Genomic DNA, 12,328 nt, shown 5'->3' on the forward strand with positions numbered 1-12,328 from the left:
CTGAGGGAAGGAGCAAAAAAGGCCTTTTGCTGATAGAGCTGGAAAGGAAGCACTAGGAGACCCTGAAGGGAAGTGTGTCCCCCGTGAGGCAGGGCAGGCAGCCCCTCTTCTCAGCGTTAGTCAACCACAGGATGTGTAGGGATGAGGCTAGGGGTTGGGGTCTGACCTGGCCACTGTCCCAATTTGGAATATAAAAGGAGTCTTTCCACTCTCCTTGTTTGGCTTCTAAAGCCTCAGCCCCTGTTACCTACTTGGAGCCACATCTCTGCTCTCTCCTACTCTGGGAGGTAGGATGAGGTGGTCTGGCATCTGACCAGTTCTCCTAAAGAGCTGTTCCGTGTCCAGATCCGTGACCAGCTTAGGAGAAGTGAGATGGCTGGGAAGCTCCTTGGGCTACAGAGAGTCTGTCAGGGATTGACTCTTCCCTTTCCAGAGCCCTCTTTCAGAAGCAAGTCCCTGCTGTACGGCTTCTGTCTCAAGTACCACAAGCAGTGAGCTCTTAGCTACTGAGTGAATGTATTGAGGGAAGATTTATGTGGATGATTCACTAATTGTTGGCAGATTAGCCTCAGTCAGGCCAGCACAACTATTTAGGCCATCAGGGAAGTGAGGCTCAATGGAAGATAGTGTTCTGGCAAGCGGGAAGGGAAGAGAGGGCCTAGACGTTATATCTTCCACCCACCCTCCCCTATGTCCCCAAGAATAAGTTCAATACTTAGAAAAGAAGGCACATATCACAGTGACTGTAATAAATTAAAGTTCAAGGTGCTGAGCTTCCAATTGGAAAGTTTCATTGCAGGAAGTTTACCTATTGAAGACGAGATCCAATGCCCTGAATCCTGCCTGTTTGAGATCCAGGTTTGTGAAAACGAAAGGTCCCAGCTTCTCCTTCCTTATGACCTGCTTTTAGAGGTGCAAGCTGGGATCTGAATAGGAAATGGGCTTTATTTAGCTCAGTCTTGGCTCAGAAAAACAAGGATCCTTTGGGGAAGGAGAAGAGGTGAATTTGGTTGCTAGGAAGAAATAGTTTAGGAGTAGGGAGAAGTTTAAGCCGTAGGAAATGACGGGTAATCTGCCCTTATGTAGTTCCTAGACAGTAAGGGTATGCCTGGAGCACCTCGGGTTATTGTCTAGGAAGGTCACTGCCTGACTGGTGAAGTCTGCCGGAGACATGGTATCACAAGGATGAGTAGCACTCTTGGTTTCCAGCAAGTCAGCCCTCTAGGGTTCCCACTTCTTCCATCTTCAGGCCCTGCCTCTAGGAAAGAAGCCACAAAGACATGCTTTTTCCGGGGTCAGTTTTGTCACAGTTTTTCTTCAGGGAAAGGGAACAAGAGATTGCTGGGGTGTCTGCCAACAGTTAGCAGGGAATCAGGCACGGAAGGAGCTCTGCAGAAAAAAAAAAGATGTGGCTGTGGTAGAGACCTGGCAGCAGAAAAATGGGGGGAGGGGTGCAAGAAAATGAAGAAAGAAAAGCATGGCTTTACCCTGGCCCTGCATATCCGAGGAGTGTTCTTCCACAGGCTCCATAGGGGTAGGTCAGGCGTTAGGGCAGCGAGGAAAGGGAGGAGGAACGCCTATTCTCATCCTAGTTCCAGGAAGATCAGTAGCTCAGAATCTCAGGACTGAGGGTTCTCAGACCTAAGTGTGGTCTGTGAGGATGATGCAGATGAGTTCGAGGAGAGCACAGAGTGTGGAGGAATTGGGGGACGGGGTTGGAAAGTGGCAAGCTCTGGAGAGATGGCGGTGTCTCTCCCTCTTGGGGCGGGGGGAGAGCATTCCCTAGTTTCCTCTATTACTGGGGTCTCTAAAAGAAGCCAAGGACAAATGGAGAAACGGGGGGGGGGGGACAGGAGCCCCTCAGGGTTTTCTCCCGGGTTTGTGCGCCGCGCCCCCCCGCGGTCGCTCGGCGCGGCTGCAGAAGTACTTGGTAACGCGCCGGCGGCACTGCTCGCAGCGGACCGCGCAGCACCAGTGGAACTTGCAGTTGCAGCTGGACACGGTCTCGGCGCGGCGCTCCTCCACCGCCAGGCCGCAGTCCCCGCAGAGCCGGCGGCAGCTGCGGCGCTCCCAGCGGCCCAGGGCCCGGCCGCGCCGCAGGCACTCTCGGCCCTCGGTACCCAGCAGTCCCAGCGTTTTGTTCTCCAGGCAGTAGTCCGGGGAGTCCTCCAAGTGCACCAGCTCCCGTGTGGAGATGGAGCGGAAGGTGTCGGCGATGGCGCCTCGGCCGGCGGCACTGTTGCCAGCCCCCTGCAGCAGGTCCACCTTGAGAGCCGCGTGGTACTTCTCCTTCAGGTGCGCGCCCACCTCGCGGAACTCAGGCAGCTGCAGCCAGCAGGTCTGCGTGGTGCAGCTGCCGGACACACCGTGGCACTTACACGTGCGTTTCATGGTGCCCTTCACCGCCTGGGGAGAGAGCTAGGAGTGAGCTGGCCAGGTGGGGAGTCGGCCTCTGGGGGATTGTGAGGCGCCTAGCTAATTCACGTGGCTGGCCGCCTTGGTCCCTCGCCTTTCCAATCTGTTAAATGAACTGAAGAGCGGTCCGTACCTAGGGCTTCTGGTGGATGGAGCCAGCTGCCTCACCCCAGGGGCTGCAGGACTCACCTTGCGGCCGGCCTCGTTGTTGTGCAGGTTCATGGCTGCCCGGGCATCTTGTCCTGTCTCTAGGGCATCGACGAACTGCTTGGATATTGCCTCTCCGAAGCCCACGTTGTCACTGCAGCCTCCCCACAGCCAGCCTTGGCCGCCTGGAAGAGTACAAGTGGAAAAAAGGTTGTTGAGCAGTCGGGCTTGGTTTGCTGGGCTACTGTTCCTAATTGGGTGTGGTGTTGGGCAAGTGCCCCGTCTCCAGATCAGTTTCAGCCTAGATTTGTTTAGGCCGGGTTTGTGCTTCCACTTCCAGCCTCAGCCAATCCCCTGCTCGGGACTCCATGACCTAAGGAGTTGCGGAGTGGATTCTCTGCAAGATGCCAGCGGCTTGCCCCTCTACACGCTGTTTCTGGTCTTTGGGCAGAGTGTGTTCGTGCGTGGTGAGTGATTGACATCCACAAAATGGCCCGAAGAAGAAGAGGAAAGCACCTAGCCTTGAGGGGGAGAGAGAAGTGCGATAGAAATATGGACCAACCAAGTTGGAAGTTGAGCTGGAGCGTAGAGAGGATTCGAGAGGACAGTGGAGGTAAAGAGTGGAAAGGAAACAGGGACAGGCAATATGGAATCATGTTCCCCCTATTCTGAGAGAGTAGCAGGATTTAATCCACAGGGGGTGTTGTTCCTTTATTGTGTTTAAATTAAGGAAAACCCTCACTTGGAGAAGGAGGGCCCCAAGCTACCTTGAGCCTAGTTTGTTACTCTAAGGTTTTGACTTAAACTGGGAGGCCCTGATTTTCCTCGGATTTAGAAGAATACAACTCTTCTTCACCCCATCAAACTACCCACCGAACTTTTCATTCATAGTGAACTTTGCCTGCCTGCCCTGGCCACCCACAGTACCACTACTCACCCAGCTGCCCATTTCGGGAGTCGTCACAGCCACAGTTGTCAAAGTCCCCCAGGCTGCAGTTCCTAGTCAGAGTGTACATGACCCCAGCAGAACTGATGGCGTGTACAAACGCTGTCTCCCGATTAGCTAACAGGAACCAAAAATGGGTGAGTCAGAGGGAGGGGTTGCAACTCGAAGAAGTACCGGTCATGCTATCTTCCTTGAATGCCATCATTGTGCCCTCCTTCCCCAGCTCCATCATGTTTCCCCACCTTTATAATGTACCTTACTCTCTTCCATGGTCTGTTCCAGGCTCGGTCTCAGCGCTATGCTTCTCCCCTCCCATCTTTTCAGGTCACACATTATGACTAGGTGGCTAGATTACTGTTGATATACGTGGTTCTAAAGGATTTAGGTGGCAAAGAGCCAGAGGAAGAAATGGGGAAGGAGATGAATCTGAAGGCCAGGTTGTAAAGAACCCATGCCTTTTTCTTCCTGAAATACTGAAGTCTAAGAGGCACGGGCCAGCTAGTCCTGAAAAGAACCTCTGATTGGCAGCTATTTCATTTACTGGCATGGCCACTCTTTATCTTCTCCTTGGGAATCTGGTGTCCAAGTCAGTCCCCACTTGTCCTGTACCTCTCTGTTGAGCTGCTGAAGGAAGGGGCTAAGAGGCATGAAGAATTAATACTCCTACCTACCTCCCGATGCTCTTTATATTGTGAGGAAGCCCTTAGCCAACTGGGAGGCCAAGGATGTTCTAGGATTGGGGGCGAGGCAAGGTCCATTAATTGAGCAGTGAGGGTGTTGGGAAAAGAGAAAAAGCTCTATAAGTAAGAAGGAGGAGATGGAGAAGGAACAGAGAAGATCCCAGAGACAGGATCACCTGAGAGTAGAGACCAGGTGAGGACTAAGATGTGGATGTAGAAGCAGCAGGGGGCCATCCCTGAAGAGTGGGGCTCTAACCTGTGGCCAGGGGGTCCCGAGAGCTGTGGCCGAGGCTTTCCTTACCACTGCGAAGGCCACCATGGCTAGACAGCTGGAGGGCTCTCTCGGGGCAGTTCCATCGGTCCCAGGCAAACTGATACTTGCATTCTTCAATACCACTCTGGGCACCAGCTGCCACACTGCTGGAATAGATCAGGTAAGCCTACAGAAACACAGGGGTCAAAATTCAGACTCCCAGCTGAACTTGGGAGGCATTTGCCTTGAAGTGGCCACGCATCTGTTTTCCTGCCCACTTTCTCCTCCTTCGAAAATAATGACAGAGTAAGCACTTTAAATATGCTGTTCCATTTAACATTACAAATAACCTTGTGAAATAGGTACCATTTTTATAGATTAGGAACCCGAGGCTCAGAGAGGTGAAGTAAAGCAGTTTGCTCAAGGTCCCACAGCTAGCAGCTGGTAACAGTAGGAATGAAATTCAGTGTTACAAGACTCTAGACCTCACTAGTCTTTATTCACTATACTATTCTGCCTCTCCAAAATGAACCCAAATTACATAATTCATGGATTTTCAGCTGTTCTCATCCCATTACTGTCTTAGAAAAGAACATTTGGGGGCTGGAACTGTCCTTAGAGATCATGGAGTACAATGTCAGCATTTTAAAGATGGAGAACTGTGTCCTACCACTGCACTGAGAAGGATGTGTGGCTGCAACCTGACACTGGGAAAGGCTGTTGACTTTTGTCGCTCTGGAACTTCTGGCCATAAAATCAGAATCAGTACTCCTGACTTCTTGCCATGGTCCTGACACTAGTTTGCTCTGTTCTTTTTTGTGTGTGTCCCTAACCCTCTCCATGCCACGGTTTTTCCTTCTGTAATAATAATAATGTGGATATAATGAAAAGAAATTGACATATATAGTCTTTAGTCAAGAAGCTAAGATTAGTGAAATCCAAATAAATCAAAGGACATTTTTTCTTACCTTTGGACCGGTCATCAGGAAATTGTTCACTGACCTAGGAGAGAGAAAAACCACAGAGCATAATGGAGATATACCAACTCTTTTCTGTTGCCAAGCATTATAAGGATTACCTCAGCAAACATAATTGATAGGAAGAAATGAAAATGGTTTTGCCAAGGAAAAATTATGCATAAGGAATCTATTAAAAATAATTTATATAATAGAATATGTACAAAAGGAGCTAACATTAGGGTGCCTGGGTAGCTCAGTCGGTTAAATGTCCGACTCTTGATCTCAGCTCAGGTCTTGATCTCAGCGTCGCATTGGGCTCCATGCTGCGTGTGGAGCCTACTTAAAAAAAAAAAAAAAGCCAACATTATGCTTTCTTTCTTTCTTTTTTTTTTTTAAAGATTTTATTTATTTATTTGACAGAGATAGAGACAGCCAGAGAGAGAGAGGGAACACAAGCAGGGGGAGTGGGAGAGGAAGAAGCAAGCTCATAGCAGAGGAGCCTGATGTGGGGCTCGATCCCATAAGGCGGGGATCACGCCCTGAGCCAAAGGCAGACGCTTAACCGCTGTGCCACCCAGGCGCCCCAATGCTTTCTTTTGATTTTTAAAATTTCAAATACCGAAAATGTTAGGAGTAATATTTAATCATTATTTTGCCATCGAGTGGGAAGAGAGAGCATTAACTCACTACTGTGTACTGACACTCTACTGTAAGTATTTTACATGTTGATCTTGTTAAATTCTTTCTCTCTTGGCCATTATTATCCCCATTTCTAAAATAGGGAATCTGAGACTCAAAAAAGGTAAATGTATTGTTCAAGCTCACCCAGCTAATAAGTGATTGAGGCAGGGTTGAGTCCAAGTCCATTGGACTCCATAGGACTCTGAGAAGGATAGTTCTCTAATCAGAAAGAGAAAAACAGTAGAGTGGCTTTCTAGGAACTGAGTCATAATTAAATTCCAAAAATAAATAATCTGACTCTGGAAAATAGTTTGGCCATTTCTTTCAAAACTGAAATAAATGGAGTTGCCATTCAACTTAGCAGTTCCACTCTTGGGCATTTATCGCAGAGAAATGAAGATTTATCTTTACTCAGGAACTTGTACATGGATACTTATAAAACTTTATTGATGATACCCCAAAACTGGAAACTACTCAAAAATACCTTTCCAAGTGTGAGTGGATAAAATAACTATGGTACATCCATGCCATCATTTACCATGATTCAGTGGTAAAAAGGAATGAAATAATTGATGCATTCAATAATGTGGATGAACTCAAGGACATTATACAAAGTGATCAAAGCCAGTCTCAGAAGTGCATACTTTGGGGCACCTGAGTGGCTCTGTTGGTTAAGCATCCGACTCAATTTCTGCTCAGGTCATGATCTCAAGGTCGTGAGATGGAGCCCAGTGTTGAGCTCCCCACTGGGCATGGAGCCTGCTTAGGATTCTCTCTCTTCCTCTTCCCCACGCATGCTCTCTCTCTCTCTCTCTCTTTCTCAAAAAAAAGAAAAAAAGGATACATACTTCATGATTTAATTCATGTAACAATTGTGAAATATGTAATTATAGAGCAGGAGAATAGATTAGTGGTTGCCAGGGGTTAGGGATAGGGGATGGGTGTGGCTATAATGGGGTAACACCAGAGAGTCTTGCTCTGGCTCATAGAGGCTATCTTAATGTTAGGCATAATTTGGACATTACAAGGCCAGACAGAGGCTAGTTCCCATTCAGAGGATAGACAGTATCAGGAAAGAAAACAGCAACAAAACAAATCAAGTGGTAGACAAAAGAGAAAGCTTTGCCATGAGCCTGGGTGAAGAGTCACCGTGTGAGACGATACTAAGTTGAAATCACAGGGAGCCATGGGGGGAGATAGTAGGATTCTTTCCTCAAGATCCTACCATATGTAAAGATTTGCTTTATATGTATGATATGCTGGTTGAGCCGAAATAATTAATCAATTAGATTTAATTGAACACCTGCCATGGGACAAGGCTGTAGGCTTTGTGTGGACATTTGTTAACCCCAGAATTATTTGCAGACATAGTTGAACCATTATGGCTGGCTTCCTCTTATCCAGACCATCCAGTATTAAGAAAAGACTTGGGATAGGTGTTAACTAGGCTTATATTAATGATCATTTTGCAGGATGTACATATATCAAATCATTCTGTTGTATACTTGAAACTAATGTAATGTCATATATTGACCATATCTCCGTTTAAAAAAAACTGTGTGTCCTTGTGAACACCAAAGGAGGAGGATCTTGTTCTTAATTAATGAGACAATGGCAAGATTTTTTTATTGGGGAGTAAAATATAATACGGATTACAGAAAGCATAGTGTGTGATGTTAGAAAGTGGAAAGAGAGCCAAAGAATTTCAGTGTTTGTATGGGTATTTCTTAGAGACAATTAAGTGATTGGAGACAAGGTCCTAATAAACAGTGGAAGATATAAATTTTGTTTACCAAGTGGAGGCACCTCTATAATCGTATAATCAACATGATCCTAGACGAAGTACAAGCTTCCCATTCCCCATATGGACAGTTGCTGAAGATACTACCCAGATTGAGTGTCATTCAAAAGGCTTGTGCCTTACCCTCCCAACAATTCTCAGACCTTTTCTTGAACTCCAGACTTGCATATCCAACTATATTCTTGACATCTCCACTTCAATGTTTAATGGGCATCTCAAACTTAATACATCCAAAACTTAACTCCTGATCTTTGCTGCCACCATCCCAAACCTGCTCCTTCTGTAGCCTTCCCCACTTAAGTAAAGGACTTACTAGTTGTCAGACAAAAATCCTCCTAGTTGTCAGACAAAAATCTTGGAATCATCTTTGATTCCTTTCTTTTCTCTCACATCCCACATTCATTCTGTCGTTAAATCCTGCCAACTCCAGCTCAGGTTATATTCAGACTCTACTCAGTTCTCAACACCTTCACTGCGATCACTGGGTCCAAGCTATCATTGTCTCTTGTCTGGATTATTGTTTCATTTTTAAGATTTTACTTCTAAGCAATCTCTACACCCAATGTAGTGCTTGAACTCACAACCCTGAGATCAAGAGTCGCATGCTCTAACAATTGAGCCAGCCAGGCACCCCATTACCTGGGTTATTGTTAAAGTCTACTGACTGATCTCCTTGCTTCCACCCTATTCTCCCACATTTTATTCTCAAAATGATTGGTCCATTTAAAGATCAGTCCCTTTAAAATATAGATTAGGGGCACCCAGGTGCCTCCATCAGTTGAACATCCAACTCTTGGTTTCGATTCCAGTTGTGATCTCATGGGTCATGATCTCATGTGTCATGAGATCGAGCCCCATGTCGGGCTCCACGCTCAGTGGGGAGTCTGCTTGAAGATTCTCTCTCTGTCCCTCCCTCCACCCCCTCTCAAATAAATAAGTTTTTAAAAAAATAAAATGTAAATCAAATTTCGCTATTTTCTGCTCAAAATCCTCTAATGATTTCCTATTTCACATAAAGCAGAAGCCAAACCTTATCATGGTTTACAAAATCTGGCCCCCGTTAATGCCTAATCTCTTACTACCCTCCCCTTACTTACTCAGTTCCAGCCCCACTGGTCTTGTTGTTCCTCCAACACACCAGGCACTCTCCAGCCTCTGGGCCATTGCACTTCCTGTTCTTTCTGACCAGAATGGTTTTTACTCAGACATCCTCATGGTTTGTTCCTTCACCTGCATTCTGCCTTTAAATCCAATGTGTCATTCTCCCCAGGGCTTTCCTTGGTCATCCTATTTAAAATTGCAATTCCCCCATCTTTCTCTGCTTCATAAATTGTATCATTCTATTCATACAAAATGTCCAGAGTAGTCAATTCCATATAAAAGTTTTACTTACTCTTAGGTATCTAGTTCAAAAGCCACAACCAGCATTTCTTGAAGATTCACAGCAGCTTTCTTCTGCCTCGTATTAAGGTTTCCTTTTGTTCCCTAATACTCGACTATAAGTAGGGGTTGCCTTAGTTATCCTTGTATCCCCTCCAGCTCCTATTACAATACTTTGAACAGAGTAAGTGCTCTTTAAAAATGGATTGAATTAAAGGGTTTTGAAGAAAGAATGGAAGGATCATCAGAATGAACAGAAAATTATAGGATAACAAGGACTGAAAAAAAATCTGGGAAAGGATGTGAGAAGGAAGTCTGGCAAGCCAGTGCCTCCACTAATTTTCTAATATTGTGAGCAGACAACCATGCTACATTAGCAGGTGATCATACCACAAGAGCAACAGACAGTGAACACTAAGCATATGTACACAGAGGTTGGTGTTATGATCAGAAGTTTTAGCAAAGTCAGTCTGACACACTTAATGTTATGTATAATTGTTATTGTTCTTCATAGTAATTAGACATACGTGGTAAGCAATTTATATAAATAACTGCAGTTAGTTTTGTTTTTATACTGCCAAATAAAAATTTCATAATTGTTTCTTCTCCTTTTGACAGTCTTCCAGCATATATACTGATAACATTTAATATTTAATTTCCATCACACGGTAATAGCTGACATTTATTGAGTATGTCTCTTCTAAAAGAGTGCTTTACCTGTATCATTTTTAATTTCCATGGCAACCCCATGGGGGTAGGTACTGTACTATTTACTGAATGTTTAGCCTGTGCACACAAAATACTTTAAGTGCTTTCTTTATGTGTTTTAAGCTCATTTAATTGCCCCAGTTGTGTAAGGTAGAAACTATAATGTCTTCCATTTTACAAAAACAGAAACTAAAACATACAGTGGTTAGTCAGCATCACACAGCTAGTTAAGTGGTAAAGCCAGGATTGGAACCTAGTCAGTGTGATTCTGGAGCATGTATTCCTTCACTCTTACACTTTTCCGCAACCCGTATTTCTCTTGCTCTTATTCCCACCTGCTAATTCAGGACTCCTGATCCCCGAAAAGTTCTTGATAAGTATTTCTTGGAGGTCTTAGTGATGTTTTGCACACACTTATAAACAGGCTCAGTTAACTATCACATTGTCTCTGCTGCTTTTCCATTCTTCCATTGCTCCAACCCTCCCTCTGTTTGTATGTCCGCCAGGTACCCATATCTGCCAGGCCTACCCTCTGCTTTATCTGGGTACCACCACATCCCCTGGGCACATTTTGGGGAAGACTGTTGCTGCTTAGACTGTGTTCAATGCATTAAAAAGAAGGAATGTACCACACTAATTCAGGATGTTAATAATGGGGGAAATTGTGGGGAGGGGGAGGCAGGATTTATGAGAACTCTATACTTTCTGTTCAAGTTTTCTGTGAACCTAAAACTTCTCTTAAAGCAACTATTAATTTTTTTAAATACAGGAACAAATGTTTTTTAATCCATTTTAGAGTTTTGCTTTTCTACTTCGGTATCAAAACTGCCATTTGTGTACAAGGTCTTATAGCATTTTAGTAAAATAGTTCTTTCAGGTTTTGCCTGTAACATGCCCTTCTAGTCACCCTCCAACCTCTTTGTTGGACTAAAACTGAGGGTCTTGCTAACACATTCTAGTGACAAGCTTCATTGCTAGATCTTCTTGATTCTCTTCCCTTAGAGCGAATGCTATCCTGGGAAGACTCCATAGTCACTCATTTAGATAAACTTCTGGTGTCTTCAGCCCTGCCAGTTCTCCTCACCTGCCCATATATGCAGAATTCAAGTGGTGGGCCCAGCCTGGAGCGATCCTCACAAAGAAATGGACGATTAAGAAAAGTATCAACTAGAGTTTCTCTAGTGTTTTGTGGATACCTTTCCTGGGCTCAGCTTTCATTGACCTCCTGCTGTAAGTGCCTTTGTCAACCCAAGAGCAATATCCTTGGCCTTGGCACACTGGCTATTATTGATTCATCCACACCGGACCTCCTCCATCCCTATAACGACTCCCTCAAGAATAAGCACCTGTGTACTTTCTGATTTAGGAAAGACTCTTTATTACCTTGGGTGCTGGCAGTTTCCATTGTCTTGAAAGCAAATAGATGGGGCTATCCTGCCAGATAAGCAGGATAATTCTTCAATGACATTCGGGATGAAGCTAGCCCTGCCCCTGTGCCCGGATGCCCAAAAAAGGTGGCTTTGGTGAAAGCATCTCCCCAGATCTGCTCCTGGCCTTCCTGTGGGTCCCAGTGGTGAACCATGCTCTACCAATTCCCTTTAACTGTCAGGTAGCCTACTGCCTGGCCTAGACAGGACTGGATTCTTCTCCTACCTCCTGACTTCTGGTGTCAGTCTTGCTTTGGCTTTTTTTTTTTTTTGAAGTGTTCCATCAATCTAGGACAATGGAGTGCAAACTTTAGTGTTGTATGTAAAACTGAGAAGTCTGAATAAACTTTATAGAAGAAGTACTATGGTTATAAGATGTTAACACGGGGGAAGGCTGGCAAAAGGGTGCATAGGACTTCCCTGTACAGTTCTTTGCAAGCTTCTGTAAATCTGCAAAATGTTATTTATATAAAAAGAAATTGATAGGGGCATGTGGGTGGCTCAGTCGGTTAAGCATTTGCCTTTGGCTCAGGTCATGGTCCCAAAGTCCCGGGATTGAGCCCCTTGTCAGGGTCCCTGCTCTGTGGGGAGCCTGCTTCTCCCTCTCCCTCTGCCTGCCACTCCGCCTGCTTGTGCTCTCTCTTTCCCTCTCTGTCAAATAAATAAATAAGTCTTTAAAAATACATTTATAATTTAAATATATAAAGTATAAAAATATATAAATATATAAAAATTAAATGTTACATACATACATACATGATCTGGAATGCCAGAGATTTGGAGAATAGACTTCAGTGTAAGCATTTGAAAATTAATCCACATGGATTAGCTGGTAGAGTCCATGAGAATCCTCTGGGGAGTTTATTAGACATGAAGATTCTTGGGTCCCAGTTCCAGAGACTCTTGTTGAGCAGTGGTGATGGGGGGGGGG

General features: G+C 45.1%; 1 protein-coding gene across 1 annotated transcript in view; it reads right to left on the minus strand.

Annotated features, from left to right (window-relative positions):
- Window positions 1-1,834: 1,834 nt before the first annotated feature.
- The window catches only part of WNT8B (Wnt family member 8B), an 11,292-nt gene continuing 798 nt past the window's right edge, over window positions 1,835-12,328 (minus strand). Inside the window, exons 2-6 of the mRNA XM_008686438.2 lie at window positions 5,410-5,443; window positions 4,490-4,628; window positions 3,500-3,625; window positions 2,605-2,747; window positions 1,835-2,406 (exon numbers count right to left, since the gene is read on the minus strand). Of these exons, the coding sequence (XP_008684660.2) occupies window positions 1,861-2,406; window positions 2,605-2,747; window positions 3,500-3,625; window positions 4,490-4,628; window positions 5,410-5,443 (988 nt within the window). The 3' untranslated portion in view covers window positions 1,835-1,860. The remainder of the gene's footprint in view (window positions 2,407-2,604; window positions 2,748-3,499; window positions 3,626-4,489; window positions 4,629-5,409; window positions 5,444-12,328) is intronic.

The sequence above is a fragment of the Ursus maritimus genome, unplaced genomic scaffold (genome assembly GCF_017311325.1).
Source record: "Ursus maritimus isolate PB19 unplaced genomic scaffold, ASM1731132v1 scaffold_7, whole genome shotgun sequence".
NCBI classification, from domain to species: Eukaryota; Metazoa; Chordata; class Mammalia; order Carnivora; family Ursidae; genus Ursus; species Ursus maritimus.